At 39.3% G+C, this 19,280-nt stretch overlaps 1 protein-coding gene across 2 annotated transcripts; it reads right to left on the bottom strand.

The window, feature by feature from the left end:
• Nucleotides 1–2,164: 2,164 nt before the first annotated feature.
• Nucleotides 2,165–19,049, bottom strand: LOC146145549 (transcription factor COE1-like). 2 transcript variants are annotated; one of them, XM_083390028.1, is made up of 15 exons: nt 18,854–19,049; nt 17,456–17,609; nt 16,969–17,032; nt 15,656–15,711; nt 15,112–15,185; nt 14,862–14,930; nt 10,413–10,494; nt 10,120–10,237; nt 7,710–7,840; nt 7,271–7,397; nt 6,822–6,910; nt 6,419–6,698; nt 5,524–5,754; nt 3,831–4,025; nt 2,165–3,419 (listed from the first exon to the last, which is right to left on the bottom strand). In XM_083390028.1, exons 1-15 carry the CDS (start codon nt 18,931–18,933, stop codon nt 3,400–3,402), a joined length of 1,770 nt encoding a protein of 589 aa, XP_083246154.1. In that variant the 5' UTR covers nt 18,934–19,049; the 3' UTR covers nt 2,165–3,399. The 2 variants fall into 2 exon arrangements, with proteins under 2 accessions (XP_083246154.1, XP_083246155.1); XM_083390029.1 differs by having other exon boundaries at nt 6,428–6,698.
• Nucleotides 19,050–19,280: the final 231 nt, after the last annotated feature.

Below are 19,280 nucleotides of genomic sequence, written 5' to 3'. Positions count from 1 at the left end.
ATATTTGTAACCCGGGCCGGGTAACAAATTAAAGTTACCCTGATTTGTAATGCTATTTTCTATAAAAAAGAAAGCGACCCTATATTATCAAACATGTAAAGTCAGTACGGACACGTAGAATTAGTAGAATTCAACATGTGCATAAAAAAAATGTCTCACTCATAGGCAATATGCAACAGGCTTACAGAACTTACAGAAATGGTACCAGCGCCTTAACAAGAAAACCTATTTTTCGCGGGTCGCATACTAAAGTTGATGTAAACATTGTAACTATGGGGACGTCCAATAATATCGGATCGGAGCCGGTGGCCGATGCCAAGTGTTAGTAGCGGTACATGTAAAATACTAGGGTGGTATACCGGTGCTAAATATCAGACACAAAATTAATTTAGGAATTTTAGCCCTGGTTCGAATTTTTTTTACACAATAGCCTACGTTACCAACTAAAGTCATAAACTTCTAAAATCTAGTCAAAAAATTCAGGCCTATAATAAGCTGGAAAAACTACCTTAAAACCTTTCATTTTCATCTGTTTTGCTTGTTGGACCATAGTAATGACGTCATTTGCTGTCGGATCGGATCGCGATACTGTTTGCTTGTCTAAAATATCGGACATCGGTATCGGAATAACAAGATTAAGTATCGGACATCGCGAATTGTAACCTAACAACGCGAATAAGAAATCGCAGAGTGTAGCAAATTAAAACCAGCCATAGCCTGTACATGAAGTATCGACGTCGAACGATCGTTCTAAAATTATCTTATTGTTGATTAATGCAACGCATAGGAAAGTCCAAAATCAAGTTTTAAACTAAAAAGTGTTCTATCAAGCGAAACAAAATAAGAAAGGTATCGTATCCTGATAGTTATGAAGGCCTACAGCAGAGGCGTGCAACATACGGCCCGCGGGCCACAGCACGGCCCGCGAGACCTATTTACGTGGCCCGCACAGACTACGTCAAGTAGCCCATTGTTTTTTTAAATCTTTCACTGTTTAAGAAGTTATTTGTAACGGAATCATTGGCATTTATCAATTTGTATTACATCACACTGTCCGAACCTCCATAATTGCGTCATAGTGTGCATTGTAGTAAAACTGCCTTGTTTTGCTGGCAAAAAAGAAAGGTTGATTATTAAAGGTGGAAATTCAAGCAAGATGTAGTTTGTCAAAACGTTATATCATTAATAAAAGAGTATAATTTCTAAGGGACACTATAGTTAAAAACACTCTGCTAATTATGATAGCGTTGTAGGTCAATTGCGGGTTGATAAAATGCTGCATTTGAAAAAGTCTTTGAGCAAACAACAAGAGGTATTTCATTGTTATAAGAAAGACGTTGAGCTTGTTACAAAACTGGGTGCTGGTCTAGAATCCTACCACAGTTATAAAATAAACGCACAATATTTGGGTTAGGGTGCGAGTTAGCATTTGGGTGTGGGTGGGTCAAGTGTTATTATATTCTTTATTTAATAATAATACTTGACCCACCCTAACCCAAACGCTAACCCGCACCCTAACCCTAATAATGTGCGTTGTGGTAGGATTCTAGACCAGCGCCCAAAACTGGGCTATAAGTTATCGAAAGCAATTGCCGAAAAAGGAAAGCCTGTTCAAGACAAAATTCAGGAATCAGCTCACAGATGAGCACTTGTTAAGTGATCTTCGAGTTGGCACTTCTGCCAAAACTAACAAGATCTCTGGTGAGAGAAGATATCACACATCTCATTAATCGCTTAATGAGTAACTTGATTCTACGCAGTTTTCCAATAAAAAAATTTGTTTAAAAAAATATATCTGTTGTTCGATTGTCCGGCCCGCACCACCATCATAGTTATACATTATAGCCCGCTGCGATAAACAATTGCACGCCCCTGGCCTACAGCCTTGCAAATATTAATCTAAATCACTCGGTTTTCGGGAATTCCATTTATGAACTTGCTGATCAGTGATCATAGATATTACATACAAAAACATGTTGTTCAACTTTAGGAAAATTATGCAAAGAGCCAATTATACAAGAAACAATACATCTTAAAATTGACACCTATAGCGCAGTAGCTTAGCAAGTTTGGTGGACAAAATTTTTGCACTTGTTCTTAGACCTATGTAGCTTTCTCTATAAAGCACCATTTTTAAAAGCGACTCTAAATAAAACAAACTGCGAAATGGAAATCCCTGAAGATTTATTGAAGCAAGCCGCGATTGAAATAAAACAGCACACTAAAAAAACGTTAACAAAAGCTGAGCAAAAATATGTAGGAGAAAAAGTCTATTTACAAACGAACAAAAAAACGGGTACTGGCCATATAAAATTAAATCAACAGAACGAACACTTATGCAACCTAATTAAACTGCAAGTGATTGTGCGAAATAACGCGAAAAAGTGGCGCGCAAACTTAATATATCTGCTGGAAATATAGAGCACAACTTGGATTTCGCGCACGTTTGTAAATCCGTATTCGAGCAAAATAAAATGAGCGTTGGACGTTTGACTATTGACCTTGCAAAACTGGTTGAAGACTCATGGTGTTGGTGTTGGTTTTAATTAATCGCAAAGTACATGTTTGAAGACAAACTAGACGATCTCGTCCGTGGGCGAAGATTTCTATCTGCTGGAACGACTCCCGGTTTAACTATAAAACTCGATTAACGGGTTCGGCAACGAATAATGTACACGCCCTTTTTTATCAGCGATCTCAAAATCAGGAGCGATGGCTGCCCGTGCAAGACAGTTGAAAACCGCAAGATATTTTGATCCGGGACCGTCGCTGCAGCACCCAGCCTGCATGACTCACACTATCTGGATGGGTTCAGTAAGGTCGGAATTTTTTCTGAGTCAATCCACGGTGATATCGGTTCATCCTTTTAATTTAATTATCCATTTGATGTTGCTTATCGGGCCGGGATATTTTGAAGCGAGATCTGCCGAGTTAAACTTATCTGTAGATTCAGGTTTTAATTAGATGCTTAATCGATTTTCCGCATTTCCAAAATGTGAGAAATAGTTCTTAAATCCTGTAATCCATATGGCAACAATGACGGTTACAAATGCTTTGCTATAAAGCATATTAAAAACAAGTTGTGGCAAAACAAAAGTAGCGCAAAAAAACAGGAGACGACAGTAAATCAAGCGGGGATTATCCAAACGCGCAAACAACCGATATCACCTTGCCGCGGTAGGGAAGAAATAAAAACAAAAGTCAGTCGCAAAGTCGACCCGTAGAAAAAGCAGCCGGCTGCGGACAAGAAAAACACGCACACTCTGGATTGGAACAATATGTATACGACTCAGAATCGACTCAGGATTCCTGCATTCTGGGTTTTTCGCACTGCCATGCGGGCTGTAAACAACTTGTGCTGATTGCGTTGAAGAAAAATAGTTGGGTGGGACGGGTCGGTTAACTGTAGCCGTTCAGAGCTGAAATGGAAGAAAAACAGTTGAGGTTCTCAAGTAATGAAGATTTGTTTTTTGCGAAATACCGAAACATATTTTTTTAAGTCAAACATAGAGGTCAAGAAATATTTGTTTTTAAAACGGTTCGGCATAAGTTGCTTAAAAGGTATTTTCGGTTGATTTATCATTGGATTGACAAAGGTTTGATATTCATGTTTTAACGCAATATTTATGGTCGATGTTAATGTATATCAAAACCTCCTTTTCCAATTTTTAAGCAAAAAATAAATTTGTAACAGCAATTTTTCCAAAAAGATTTTGTGGGCTTGATGGTTTGTTTTATAACAGATTTTTAAGCAGAATTTCGGATTGCCACGCCCTTAAATTCGCGCGAAAAACTCGCACAAACACGTTCGACCCGTTAGCGCAACCCACCGTGCATTATGGTCGATCCGAGATTGCCGTTAGTGGGCGGTAGAGGGGAGGGCGAGTTGTGGGGCCGAATTACGGGAGCGAAGGCGCTCTTGGGCTTGGCGCCGGCGATCATGTTTACTGGAGAAAAGCTGAATATGCCCGGAGTCGTCGATGACGAAAGAGGATTCATGCCGTTGCTAGGAGACGACGGGAGGACTGGAGGAAATAATTTTGCAAAAAATTAAAAAAAAATTCAAACGATTTAAATTCGTTTTAAAAACGAAAATGAAACATGTGAAAAAAATTTAAATTACAAGTTTTATAGTTTTCAGTGGATTAGGACAGTTAGATTTATCGTCTTGGTTAAGTTTCTAGAATAAACGAAGGCATCTTGTGCCGGTGCGCCATTAAACGTTATGAAGTGCGACGCGGGGATGTGGAAATATATTCTAAAACATAGAACGTTTGTTTTTGTGTCAACTTTTATTTTCTCCTTTGGCTTCGCTTATTTAGCCCACCGGAATTTTAAGATAAGTCAACTTTGAGGCCTATAAAATATAACCTTTTCTACAAACGAGTCCAACCAAATAATAATATTAGAGCTCGTTTCGCTCGCTATGAATATGCCGCCAGAGTTTAGATGTCTACAGGTGCGCCGTGACAAAATAAACTAAAAAACACTAGCTTCAACATCTGAACCGACTTTAAATTTCGAGTACGACCTGGCGTTTCATTTCTGGAAATGCTTTGCGTGCATAATCACGTCGAAGCGTATTTAAATAGGTTCATTATTAGAGCGTTGAAGTTGAGTTGATGTTTCGTGTTTGGTCGTCGCAGTTAGTTACAATGGCAGCAGATCCGTTAAGTGTGCACAAACGGACATCTACTTTCATTGTGGAGAACTACGACGAAGGAATATAGCTCACCGTTGCTCTTATCAAGACTAAATAGACTAAATAGGCTAAGGACAGATCATAATCTATTGAAACATGTTCGATCCATTTTTACGTTTAATACACTATATTCTTGCGATTATTTTTGTAATAGGCTGAACAAACTAAACAAACACTAATGCCCTACAACTAAGTAACTAAAACGTGTTACATACAGTGATTGTTTTTAATTATGATTATCCATTAGGAACCCTTTACTGTCATTCGCTTATAAATTATAACAAAAAAAACACAGTCAACTAAACATACTGGGAAATGGGAAGCGGTGATCCTCAAATAAGTCAAAATATACAGCTTTAATCTCGCCTAATAGCTTTCAAACATCAGACAAACGTCCTTCAACTACGCCAAACCGTGTAACAAACACAAAGTTCGAAGCAAATCTTTATTTAAGCCAGGGTTGCCAGTTGGGATTTTTTAAAGCCAAATTTGAAAATTTAGGCTTTTTATGCTTTATTGAAAAATGTTACGAGTGTTATGTTAAGAAGAGATTAAACTAACCCAAAAAGAGAAAAATTTTCAAAACCAGAAAGAATGGAGAAAAATTGCCACAAAAAGATAAATTCAAAGTACCAGCATGACCATTTACCCATCGCATTTTTTATTATGCCAGGAAAAACAAAGGCTTGTTAGAGTTTGCAAAATATTTGTTTGTTTGTTTGTTTGGCTTTTCTTGAGGTAAGCCTTTTTTTTAGCTTTTTTTATTTTGGCCAACCCTGGTTTAAGGGCACAAAACGCAATAATATATAAAGAAAACTTACTGCTGGTTCCTGAGAATAGAGCCGAAGACGAGGAATTGGTCATATTGGTGAAAGTCGGTACCGAGCAGGTGTAGCTATTGAAGGGCGGGGACGCGTTGTAGGGGGCAGGCACCCCCGTGGCCACGGTGGACAGGGCGCTCATGGCACCAGCCGAGCCCCCGGTTACGCTGTTGGGGGTTCCCTGGGGTGAGTACCCGTTACGCGGCGACACGCTGTTGCCTCTGGAATAACCTGCAAAATAAGTTGACTTGTTAGAAGAAAACTTAGGCACAAAGAAGCTTGGGTTGCTTGAAATATTATTACTGCGATTTTATTTTATTTTTAGAAAACGTTGTTACAAAAAAGGACAAACACAAGTCATTTTAGAGAAAACTGGTGTTTTCAATATGAATGCAATTTCCCTAGTCGTCATACGACTAAATTGAAGTGACATAGTTTTTTTCCTTAACAATTTTTCTGCAGGTAATCCCTTTTAATGCCAATCCACAAATAGCCATAGGACTACGCCGCGACACAGTTTAAAAAAGTGGAACATGTTGCGTCTATTCGAATGGAAAACCCGAATTTTAATTTAGAAGAAACCTACCCTGAGAATGGTCGCAATTATTCCAAAGAAACAAACATTTCTCAATCCACATTTAAGGCCCGTTTACATTACAGCTGCGCTGAGCTGAGCTGGGCGTAAAAATCTCTCCAAAACGTAACGTTTTTCTAAAGCTGCACTGGGCTTGATTTTAGCAGCGTGAAAAGCTCGAAACAATAGAATTGAAATACAAATTACGCTTTGCCCAGCTCAATGCAGCTGTAGTGGCCTTTGCGACCAATGGGTTTAGCAAGTGCAACACACACAGACACACAGACACACAGAGGCAGGCCAAATATAAGTGGAACAAACCTATCAAACCTGAATCACTTCCCGCCGTCGCCGACTCGTAGCGATCCGTCGCCGGCACGAACTGTGACGTCACAGCCGCCGCCGCGTACCCGTTCATGGCAACCGCTGCCATGGCAACGCTGGCCGACTGCGGCACGAACGACCCGGGGTTGCCACCTGGCGGCGGGCAGAGGTGCGAGGGCGGCACGGCGCCGGATGACGTCATCTGCGGCCCGTGCGGATTGTACTGCCGGCCCATGACCGCCTCCATGACGTCGGCGGCGCGTTTGAGAATGATTTCCTAAAAAATGAGAAAAATGTTTGTTATTTTTTTTTGAAAATGTTCGTGATTTTTTTTTAGTTTTATTTTAACTGTTGCTATACAATCTTTCAAATTAATCTCAATGAGAAACTCAAAACCAACCTTAGGCAATCTTTCCGGGTCACCAGGGTGCCTGGGAACGGTTTTCAAAAGACGCTGGAATCCATAATCAAGCGTTGGCTCATTTAAAGCTGCAATAAAACGTTAGTTGTTAAGTTAAATTAGTCAGAATGTTCCGTCAATCACTTAAGTTTGCGCCCAGCATAGCCAAATTCAAGCAAAATGTAAATATTTTAATTATAGTTGAAAGCCTTGTGGCTGAACATGAATCCTTAACTCGTTAGGTAATACAAATGACAAATTAAGATTAAGCCTTGCAAAACTGTACCAATGAGTTTTTTACGCAAAACAGCAATTTCGGTAACACTTATAAAAAACTGAAATTTTACAACTATCTCAACATATTTTTTAGTCAGCAAAACTTTTCAAAAGGGGTGCACTTCTATTAAAAGTGTTCCGGCTAAGCAGTCTTGACGGTGGAAAACACTTACCGGTGTAAACGAATCTCCCGGGAGCTCCGCTGCAGAATTGCTTGTTTTTGTACGAGAGAGTGACCTCGACAACTCCCGGTAGGTGTCGCGGCGGAGCCTGTACCCGGATGGCGTGTTGCGTGATCAACTGGGAAAGGAATAAGGATTGTTAGGTATGTTAATTAAATGCTAATTTTATTAAAAATAGGCAAATGATTGTTAAATTGTGATCATGCTGTGTACGATCTATTATAGTCACGAGTGAAAGACAAATATCGCACCAAGAAGTAACTCTTGTACATAATAGCAGGAAAAGCAGTCAGCAAATAACTTAAACCAAATTTATTAAAAAGTAATGACTCATTTTGAAAGGCGATCTTCTATTTAAATAGCATAAATACAATATTGTTTTAGTCGTTTGGGCTCCGGGGCATAACAGAGGAAGTTATTTTGTACCCACCTCACTCCAAACAACCATGGATCCGAAAATCACTTGTAGTCCGTCGAAGAAATTATCGCCAACAATTATAACTGTAGCACCACCGCTGGTCCAGCCTTCCGATGGGTTGATCGCTTTGATCAACGGTGCTGCTGGAAATGCAAAGTTACATTAGAACGAGTCGTTAAAAATTGAACTATTTTAGTCAGTCAACATTGGCTCCTTTTGTTTTTAAAAACAAATCGCAGAAAAAGCCATTCAGGCTACGTAAATGTTTCAACAGAAAATGTTACTTTGTCGCCATTTTGTTTGTATTATAACATATGCGGGATTTCATTATGTTTTGACTAACACGCGTATATTAAACACTTAAATCGGTGAAGTAAATTAAATTGCCTATAGGTGCACCACTGTATGTAAAAATATTTCCAAAAGCTGCTCATTTTTTATAGATTTTATATTAATGTGGCGACTGCTTTTATCAGGGAGGTGTCTCATTAATATAAGACGCCAGGAATTCTATTCAAATTAATGGCTGTGTCCCACCGGGCTTAGGGCACGGGTCAAGCAAGGACGCTTCAATAAACGGAAAACGCCTGAAAACAGTCGGAAAACAAAAATCGATGGTCTTCAAGCAAGATAGACACGATCAGTGCAACAGAGCTAACGTCTCCAGGGTCTTAAAACAGAAGTAGAACAGTTCGGAGCCAGCAACGGCACAGAGCAATTATCAGAGTATCACTTGGGAATAGAGAGCACCTGACTGGTCTATCGATCTGGCATCTTGCGCTCGACCGATATCGCTTTAAAATCGCTCGCTTTTTATCTGACGCGTTATTCAGCTAAGGCTTGTGCGAGTTATTAATGACGCGGGTTTCGCTAGAGATTAAGAGATGTTAAGTAATGACAGGGACATTTTTTCCGTATACCAGCGTAAAAGATGACAAAAATGATTGGAAGACTTTTTTAGTAGTAATAAGAATATTAAAGCCTATATCCAGAAGTTGGTATCGATACTTTTATTACGTTCTACCACAACCTCCAACCATTATGCTCCAATATTTTTGTAGTGATTTTTAAGGATCCGACAGACAAATTAAAAAAGGCGCTTTATCAAATAAAAAATCGACTAGCATGACAAAACTCTGTCGCAAAGATGCCCTTTCATGAAGATGAAATATAAGAAAAACATATTTTTCCATCATTACTATGGGGTTAATCATTCCAAACGGGAAAATAAAACCGCGCCACAAGGCCGGCTACAACGCCGCTTACACATTTGATTGACAGGAACAAATGGAAACTTAGTAAGTCATCTGTTAGAGGCTGTTGCTGATGTTAGAACTGCGGCCTATCCCGGTTGATTTCGAAATGGCTTTCTGGCCCTGACTAAAGGTCCCCAAGGAGCGTTGGGAATCCGAATGTCAGAGTGTGACGTAACAAGAGAAGGATATTGTTGCATCATAATCAGGCCAACTGGTCTTAAACCAAAGGTCACCCGATAGCACGAAATGCTGAAAGGCTTTTGGATACAACAAAGTCATCTCCTTCGAGAATTCAGGCCAATTTTTCGCAGGGATTAAAAATAAACTGCCCGTTTTGGTTTTACTTTAGGCGTAACACAATACGTCCTGTGAGAGTTTTACTTTGAATTCAAATCCGGATAAAGCATGAATTGGACTTCTTCAGGGAAATCTGATTTTGCGAAAATTCAAGTTCGATTACCGTCGGGACTGCTTTTTTTACCGTCGGGAATTTTACGATGGAAACCACTTAACTTTTATATACCACATTACAAGCAGCTTTTATCTGCTAATGAAGCTGTCCTAACTTAACAGTAAAAATCCGATTACAATAACATAATATGGTATAGGTCAATAAAAAGTGACATCTTCGTACGTACAACTCAATTTTGTGAAACAAATTGCATTGTGAATGTAAAGCATAGGCGTAGCCAGGGGGGGGGGGGGCCTGAGGGGCCACGCCCCCCCTCCCAACAATTTATAAATATTTTACTCTTAATAATTTGTTTTGTAGCATTTATGAGCAGTACCACAACATTTGATCACAGGCATGCCACACTGTAATTGTCATGCATTGTTACGTCACAAACGATGTAGTTAATATAACATTTACTATACATTAATGTACTTTCACTACTTTTAGACAGTTTTTCCTCTTTGACTGTTTTTTTAGTATTGCGTTAACACTAAGTCCGTTGCTGCTCGAAACGGTTTGCTAGCATTGTTATTTGTGTTCGTTACGGCAGTTAATACAATGACAAAAGCTGAACAAAAAATTCCAACTTTTTGGCCCCCCCAAAAATTTTCGGCTGGCTACGCCACTGATGTAAAGTCACTAAAACTTAAAATTGAAATAACGTTTCGCCATAAACTTTGTTTTAAATTCCTTTGGAGCTTATTTCACGCACCTTCGGAGGGATCTGCCCGTCTTGCCCTCCGTCCGTGCTTCGAATTGTTGTGGACGAACATGTTGTCGGAAACCGCTAGCACGTGACCACCCACATGAACCGTTGTCGAAACAACCACCTGGAATTTAATTCGTTCGGGATTCTTAATGTCGTTAAGTGATTCAGAGGCGAAACGAATTTCAAGTTAAATTCATTGATGCCACATAACTTGGAGAAATTAAATTCCAGCAATTATGCATTTCCTTGAACGGCGTAAACAATAGTAAAAAATTATGTTCGATTTTAAAATATACCTGAAATCTTCTCATGTCTCTTGGGTTCCCGGCGTTTTTCAAGCAATTCTGGTTGCACTTGAGAAAGAATTTCAGAAAGAATCTAAAAAAAATACGAAATTCAGTTAATCGCAAGTTCGCAGTTCTAAGCAAAACACGAATCGGGGTTTTAATGCTGTCTAATATCACTTACGAAAAAAATAATAAACTTCAAAACGAAAGTCGCATAAATAAAAATACCATTAAACAAGATAAAAAAAAAACAATCTACAAAAGAAAAAATAAGAAAGAAACATTGGTAGTTATTTAGCCATAACTTGGGCATAGCATTGTATTTTAAACAATCAAAGCACCCAGACTCAAGCCAATCAGGCCCCAACACTCGACGCTATAGTGAAAGTGACGGGGAAACACAGCCTTGCCACTGTGACATCATAAAGAGAGCCGCGCTATAATGGGGATCGCTATGAGACGACGGCAGCTGCTCGAATTGCATTAGTCGCGATCGGGTGGGCGCAACATTAGCGGGGTTAGGCGCCGTAAACAACAGCCTCGGGCGCTGCAGCAACAGCCGCAATCGAGACAGTGTTTGGGACTTTCCGCAATCAAAACAGTGCTTGTGATTCACTGTCACGTAAATTCTGGCTTTCGGGAATTTTTTTGCGAACTTATGATGTGTTTTTGAGCTTCACACTGATTTGTTTTTGCTGCATTGTAGTTCGAACTGTGATTACAGCATCAAATTTCTGATCAACAATTTAATTCCGAGGTATTTTGATGGATTTTAAGGGTTGTTTCGTGTAAAATGTGACGGTTTGAAGCGTACAGTGCGAAATGGCGATATTGAATGATGATTAAAAGTCATAACCACCTTAAAGAACCAAGCGGTTGGGAACTATTTACAAGAGCATAACTTTCTACATAACCGTGATTAATAATTAGGTCACTAAACTACGAATGATGGCATTATTTTTAATCAAACTACACATAAGTAAGTGTACTATATGGCCTCGTTGTTATCTTGGTGAACAAAAATACAATATTTTGAAACAAAACTACAAGAAATGACTATTTCTAAAACGCAAATAGTTGAAAACATAAAATCCGGCGCCAACCTATTACGCCAAAAGTAAAACGAAAACAACATTATGTAGGCGTATTGAGAAAATAATAGGTAAACTCAGTTAAATTATATGGTAAATTCTAACATTCTTTCTTTAAGGCAGAAGCAAAAACAAGCGCGCTTGTCTGAAAATGGTGACAGCATTTTCGCGCTTCAGACAAAATGGACTCCAAAAAAGCGAGAGATAACAGAAGGCATTACATTCCTCAGGGCCGATGCAGAACGCACATATTCGTCACAGTTTGAACGCTGTATAAGCGGCCGATCCGTACCGAATACTGCCCTCGTGCGGAGCGTTTGGTTGGGGGGCGGGGACAGGGGAGGGGGGGGGCATTAATTATTCAGGCGCCATGATGGACGCCCGAAGATTGAAGTTGGGACGCTTGAAACGCGCCGGAACGAAGCCGGGCCGTGGCTCGCTGCTCAATGCCCGTTTGCATTATCACCGGTGTATTATAAGAGTTGGTTGCTCAAAGGCCTGAATGAGCTTTTCGATTGGCACTGATTGTCGCAATCGGCGGTCGAGATTTCGCCTGGCGGCCTTTCTTACTGTTTTTGAGCGATTTTAACGACCCTATGTGATTTGATGCGGTTACTTAAGCAGCCTCGGTGGCCATTGCCGAAGGAAAAGGGCTAAAAAGCGGATCCAAAGCACTATGAACGACTGGCATGTATTTGGGCCTATAGTTGACTATAATTTGTATAAAAATAAATTAATTTATGGGGAGTTTATTAAAATAATAAAACTATTTGAATCTGTTAAAGGGCAAAGATTCAAGATTCAATTTATTTTTGTGCTTCTTTGCAATCATTAAAAAAATAGCATAAAGAATAACACAAGGAGAGCGAAAAGACCTTTACGGTCATCAAGTCGAGCTGCCAATAAAGTGAATAATATAACCAGTATAATTGTAGGTTCACCATTAAATGTGAGTTTTTAAATATTTTTTTCAAGACAAATGATTAGGACGCTAATACTAAATTAAAACAACAAACAGTTTTTTTGGTAAGCAGGTTTAATTTGCAACGGAAACAGGCGTCGGTTTAATCATATTACAACCATATATATATACCGTGAACTTGCAAGGGGTTTAAAAGCACGCAAAAAGTGTGGTCGAAATCGGCTTTTCAAAATCGACAGTTTAATGCAATTTGGGAGCGGCGCGCATGTTTCGAGTGCGAGTGTGGATGACGGGCAATGGCACGCGTCTCAACAGCTTTGAAAGCTTTCGCTGTTTTGGGCAAAGGTTCCACGAAATTCGCCCGTATAGCATTTGGCGGCACTAAACGAGGATACGCCGTTTGACGTTAAATATTATTTCGCGGCAATAGGTCCATTAAGTTTCAGCGCGTGTCACTGCCGTGAACGTGCTTTCGAAATAAAACGGATATTTCGTACGATTTAAAAGACTACTATAATTTTGACTGGAAAATTTAAATGCGACGTTACGGGTACGGGGTTGTCTTTCATAGATAATTTAACGAAAAACTATTAAGGCCTATTTTTCACATTAAATTAGGTTTCGAAATACTGCCTGTGGCTATATATTGCAGCAATAGCTTTAGCCAGTTCTTATTGTGACCTCACGAAACTCCAAGAGGAGCAAAAAGTTGATTTCTTTTGTTAGGGGGTCAAATTATTGTTGAAAGAAAAATCATTTCAAATATGATGTCAGACTGCTGTGATTGGGGGTCACCTTAATCGAAAAAGCATTTGTAATTTTTTGTTCAGCAATTGCAAAATTCACTGTTTAACGCCTAGGACTTGGAGAAAAACGACCTCTAATGGCTGAACCCCAGTAAACTTGTTTACCCGCTCGCCCGACTCGCAGATTCGCAAAACCCAATCAAAGTTTCTGTGCTTGGCTCGAGTCAAATGCGCAACGAAAGCTGGCGAACAAGTCGCAATTAGCCACGCGTCATCACTCAAGCAAAATGTTCGATTAATGCCAACCGCCGAAGACAAAACAGGCTGAAGAGCGCGCAAGCGTGTAACGCAATTTGCGGCACGCCGAAAGCGCCAAGCAATTTTCGGTGCATGCAAGCGGGCCCGCCGCCGATGCTTTATGCCGCGAAGTGCAATTAGTCCGCCATATGCCGGCCAAGAGCTTTTTTACTTTTTCGGAGCCGTGACAGTTGTTGGACTTGGTTGATGCGGGTTGTAGGGTTAGCGTTTAGACCGTAAATGTTTATTAAAGTATAGGAGCTTTAGAAACACTATGCACCTTTTTGCCATTTACAAAGTGGCAATTCAAACGAAATTGAACAGTTAAATCATTTACAAATACTTTTATCTGAAAATTATTTAAAAGTTATAATTAGAAACTAGTTTGGTTTTAAAAAAGGCGATGCAAAGACACTTCAGAAACACTTAATTCTGAATTATCCGCTTTGATCGTTGTCATAATTGTTTCTGTGGAATTTCCCGCGCCAATCGTTATCGAAAGTGAATCCTACTTATTGGGGCTATCTTCACCACGCGGTGTGTCGTTTACCAATGGTATTTGTAACATACAAAAATAAATACAAAAGCTACGCTCGAAATCAGGTTAAAATTAAAAGTTGGTTATGCTCAAATAGAAGCCGGTTTGGTTGAAAAAAAGATCCATACAGCGTAACCACAATTTATATCAAGCGATTGCTTAAAAATTTCCCGGGTGCAAACGCCGGAAAAGATCGGGAAAGGGAGAAAACGACCAAGTGGAGAAGACCGAATATTGACTTGGACCGCGGGTCGATAGCCCAGTGAGAAACTGAAACACGGCATCGAGGCAGTGCGCGTGAGTAAGTTCCCCGTCTCCAGTATCGACCGGGCTGAAGAAAGAGTCAGTCGCGGCCAAGTGATTTAAGGATCTCGGCTGCGGCTAACTCGATATAGGGCCAACGCGAGCCGGCACAGCTGCTGCTGCTGCTACTGTCTTAAAGCGCAGCCTTTGGGCGCAATTGATTTCGAGGCTGACGAGGCGTTAAAAAAGTTTCCGCTGCGATTGCGTTTGGAATTCCTAAGTTGTCGGAGCTTTTGGCCCGAGGTTAAAATAAGCGGGGTCTGTCCACTTTAGGTGTATATGGTAGTTGCTGGTTAGCACCTGTTATATTTTCCTACATCCTCGGAAAATAAGTATTACCTTTTAAGGTTTTCGATGACGGTTATTTAAAAAAATACTGATGCTACTTATGTGAGATGTCATGGGCCTATTTTTTTGAAAAATGTTAAATTATAGAACATGATTATGTTCTTCGCCTAAGGAATATTTATCTAACCGTTTTCTATCAATACTGTAAAATAGAGGTTTTCACGATTTTTTGTTTGGTTGACTATAAATTGTTTGTATTTTTATTATATTTACCGGTCTATAACGACGGGATCCGAGGGTGTTTCGTTTCGGTTTCCGCAACTTTTCTTGTCACAGCATCGGCTGCAAATAACAAAAGACGATGTTAGAATACTCAAGAATAAGTAATTATACTACAAAATTACTTGTACTTTCGCAGCATCGGATCTTAGTTATACACTTTTACAAACGGCTAAGTAATTTTAGTATTTTTAGCTAATCTATATAACAAAAGAAAGATGACAAAAGGAAGAAGTTAAATTACCTGCACATTATTTCGTGCGTTAGCAGCACTCGACGCATTTCTGGGTTTTTGTCCTGCCCTTCGTAAACGATTGCCTGAAACGAAAATAAAATCAAAAGTGTCCTATAAAGCAGAAACCGTTTTACCAGTGAAAAACAGTTTCACTAAGGAACAAATCTGAACAGGACTAACTATGAATTTTCTGTTTAACTTGTTTTATTTTTTAAAACAAAAAAACGATAAAGAAATATAATTCTTGTTTTACTCCGGGTTGTAAATGGATTCCAAAAAGAGTAGTTATCGCTACTATAAAAGAAGGTTACTCGTTTTTCAAAAACAGAAAAAACAACAGCAACTAGAATATTCTATTTTAAAAAAATTGGTTAAAAATCGCTACAATTTGATTTAATTTTTATTTCCAAAATTGGTTTCTCCAGTTCACGACAAATGCTAAATACAGGTTCGCAATGTGTCAGTAACAATCTGGCGTGATTCGACCGTACACCTGCCAAGCCAGGTTGACCGAAAATGGCGGCCATTTTGTACAGCGCGTCGGGCGTCTTACCTGTTTCGTGGCCGAGTCGATGAGACGAACGAACACGTCTTGCTCAGTGCGAATACCTGGAACATTAGACATTAGAAATCATAATTTAAGTTCTGTTTAGATATTTTCAAGGGGACTCGAAATACATTTGCTGGTGCAAGTTTACTCCATTTTTAATTTAGGCTAAAACAGTGAAGTCCGAAATAAAGGTTTCGTGTTATATTGCGGGTTTGACTCCTTTGAGGCGAATGATTAATTTATATCAATGATTAATTTATACAATTCCCGCTTTATTTGTATCAAGTAACCTACAGACAATAAAACGCGAAGCAGTGTTATTATTGCAGAAAGACCGGACCCACCAAAACCTCGACACGGTTGTAAATCTCCACAAGGCAAAACATTGGTATTTTAAATGTTACCTTTTCTAGCAAGAAAATGTGTATTGAAACTCACTGGGTCGAACGCGAGGCGAAAGTAAGGCGGCCATATGGCGCGGCGAAAGACAAGAGTAAATGAAGTTGGCCATCGCGTCTTGCGCGCGCATTAATTACACAAATCGATATCGGGCATAAACTGAGAAACAAAGGGCGACTCGTCCGGGCGGCACGTCAAGTAATTTAGCCGAGTTGCAATCTGCCCGATTTTGTGAGAGGAGGGGGTGAGGGGAGGGGGGCAAGAAGCTACACACATACTCGCGGAGTCGCTTATTACCTGCGGGACCCGCGGCGGCAATTCCCGAGCGGGCAATTTAGGCGGCAACAGGCGAAGACGGTTATTAATACGCCTGGTAATATATTTGCGCGCCCGGGCATCATTGATCGCACGCTTTTTGTTGTGTGTGTGCATGTTGTGCGTGCTGTGCGACCTCGCGCGCTTAAATGAAGGTCGGTTTGGCGGACCTAAGAACCGTGGTCGATCGCCAATTGGGTCAAACCTACATTTTTTAAGTGGGCTTGAAAATTATTCCAAAATATATGTTGTTGTCTAAAGGGTATATATTACCTATGAAGTGTGTCTATATCATGCTGTGTGAGCGTTTTTTCATTTTTGTTTTTCAACATTTGTAAAAACGATCTAAATTTGTTTGAGATATTCAATACCATGCTACAACTTAAAATAAGAATAAGAATAAGTTTGACATTAAATATAGCTAAATTAAATATACTCAAGTATCGCTTAGTAGCTTCGGTTTTAACAATGCCTCTTTGTCATAATAAGTTTTGTTTTTTAATAATTTATTTTTCTAAACAAAAAAAATCGTTTTACTTATTATTTAAAACAAGTTTTGCTTATTAACTATATTAAATATATAAATATCAAGGGTCGCTCACCATTGTGATATAATAGCTGGAGTCTGTAGTGAATTCCATTGTTCGTTTTCTCCCCGGAAACTTCCTGTAAAAAACAATAAAAATAAAATTACTCAAAGGTGTGTCTAGTTATGCAGTAACTTAAAATAAATAAGTCAAAACCCCCCCAAAAAAGGTAAATGCAGTATCTAAAATAAAATCGAATAGACAAATTTGTGTATTCATTACAAACTTTCTCGTTTGTCAAAACAAGACAATTTAAATTCTTCGAAGGGTGGATCACCAAAACTTGATAAAAATCCCTTAAAAAATTACATAAAAAACCTAAAAACAAAGCTTTGGAGTACAATGGTTGGAAGTTGTAGTAAGACGCAATACGAATACCAAAGCCCATACAGAAGTGGATAGCATTTTGAACGTTTCGAATAACTCTTATCATTTTTTAAAAAAGACTTCTGTATGGGCCTTGATATTTTTATTAGGTAAAAACAAAGCTATTTAAACTTACGGTGTCGTTTTCGACAAAGCCGGCGAAGGCGCTCCGCTCGACCTCGACCGGCTGTCCTTGTCTGTCGTAAAGCGCGAGAACGAAGTGGAAGAAATTGCTTTTGCGCAGGTTGTTGGGCGGCTGCTTCTCGAAGTGCGCCCGGTGAAGTCCAACGCTGGAAGAAAAGACAGTTTAAATTCTTTGAAACAAATATCGCGCTTAAGTTCAGGCTATGTTGTATACACGCGTTTGGGTGCCCTTTGTTTATTTTTTTACATGCCGGAAGCCATCACGCAGTACAGATATAATAGTTATAGGACGATAGAATTATACAAATTATGATATAACACTAAATACCTTGGAGCATGATGTTTGCGGTTTTAGTTAAATGAACTAGAAATACTAAAGCTCGTATATAGAAGTAGGATAAATGATTAAAAGAGTTATTCGACACGTACATAAATGATACACACTTTTATATGGGCTTTTCTATTCCCTATACTACTACACTGAAAAGTAGAAAAATTAAATTACTGTTTCAAGGCAATTTAAAAGCTTGATGAAACAAGTCCAAACTGTTACAATATTCTATACCCTACCACAATAAATTCAACCTTCTAAAAACCCCCCTTATAGGCAACTTACCTTTACTTAGCCTTTTCAAGTAGCGTACAAAGTTAATTTTTCAGGTAGCTATTTGTAAAGTTAGCGCAGCCGCTCCGCATAGCATGCAACCTTCATTAAACTGATTCGGGGCGCGCCCAGTGTTCCAAGCTTAGATAAATTACTCCTGGGAAATTCTATACACTAGACAATATTTCGGATCGCGGCCTGAAAGTCAACGCCGCCGTTAGACACATAGGTCCCGCTTCCCCCAAAGGTACCCTGGCCTACCTTAGGGCCTTAATTAACTATCCCCAAATGACGCCTTGGCAAGGCAACAGACGACGTGATGTGATCTATCCCAGTACACGCACATTCTTTATTTTGAACATACATACCTATTTATAAGGTTGCTTTGGCCTTTAAATTGCGGTTGTGTAAGTTGATGAACGTGCTAAATTCAAACCCTCAAAAATCATTCCGAATATGTCCAAACCAACCAATAAATAATAATGTTGGGAACTATTTTCCGGTTTCCAATTTTAAATTGGTGTCAAACCGTCCACTCGTGTAAAATCACACATTTGTTACATTTTTGCATGATCAGTGAAAAAAAAACAGTTATTTCTAAACAAGGGTGCCAAACAGCCCACCAACAAAGTTAAAAAGGCCATATAAAAGAAACAATTTACTGACATATAAGAAAACAAGCTGTAACAACGGGAAAAATTCACCGAAGTATCCAAAAATAGGGCACAACACACGGCGACCTTGTCTATCGTTTAACTTTAACGATCGATAGAGATCCAATTTTACCTTGGAGATCCTTCGACCAGTGAAGTCTGCATCCAGCCTCTTACAGCGGGAACCAGTTGCTGGTTCGGCATGGCAGCCATTTTGAAATTTCACGCAGGTAATCGAAACGATTGCGATGGGTTCGGTGCTTACTCGGACGCTATACGTCTTATAGCGGCAGCTGAAGTACAATGTATATACGCTATTGCGGTAAGACTTTAAATCTGCAAGAGTTTATGAAAAAATGGTTGAGAAAAATATATAAATGGCTGACCAGCTTTTATTAAATATAGTGATTTTTATCATTAAAGAACAGCTTTAAGCATCGGCTGCTTATCAAATTGATTCTACGGTTTCATAAAAAAACATTTAACCAAGCACACTCGGATTAACGCGCGTAGTTTTATTTAACTGAAAAGAAAATCGCCTTCGATCATATCATAGATAA

This window comes from Ascidiella aspersa, chromosome 5 (assembly GCF_963924565.1).
Source record: "Ascidiella aspersa chromosome 5, kaAscAspe10.2, whole genome shotgun sequence".
NCBI lineage: Eukaryota > Metazoa > Chordata > Ascidiacea > Phlebobranchia > Ascidiidae > Ascidiella > Ascidiella aspersa.
The sequence above is the reverse complement of the archived record's forward strand: the minus strand, read 5'-3'. Positions and strand labels throughout refer to the sequence as shown.

Excerpts from the sequence above, each read along its gene's own strand:
- LOC146145549 (XM_083390028.1), bottom strand. The coding sequence starts at position 18,933 with ATGGCTGCCATGCCGAACCAGCAACTGGTTCCCGCTGTAAGAGGCTGG. Across the intron at positions 10,238-10,412 it reads GAGACATGAGAAGATTTCAG|GTGGTTGTTTCGACAACGGT; the intron begins GTATATTTTAAA and ends ATTAAATTCCAG. Across the intron at positions 7,841-10,119 it reads ACGGGCAGATCCCTCCGAAG|CAGCACCGTTGATCAAAGCG; the intron begins GTGCGTGAAATA and ends TTGCATTTCCAG.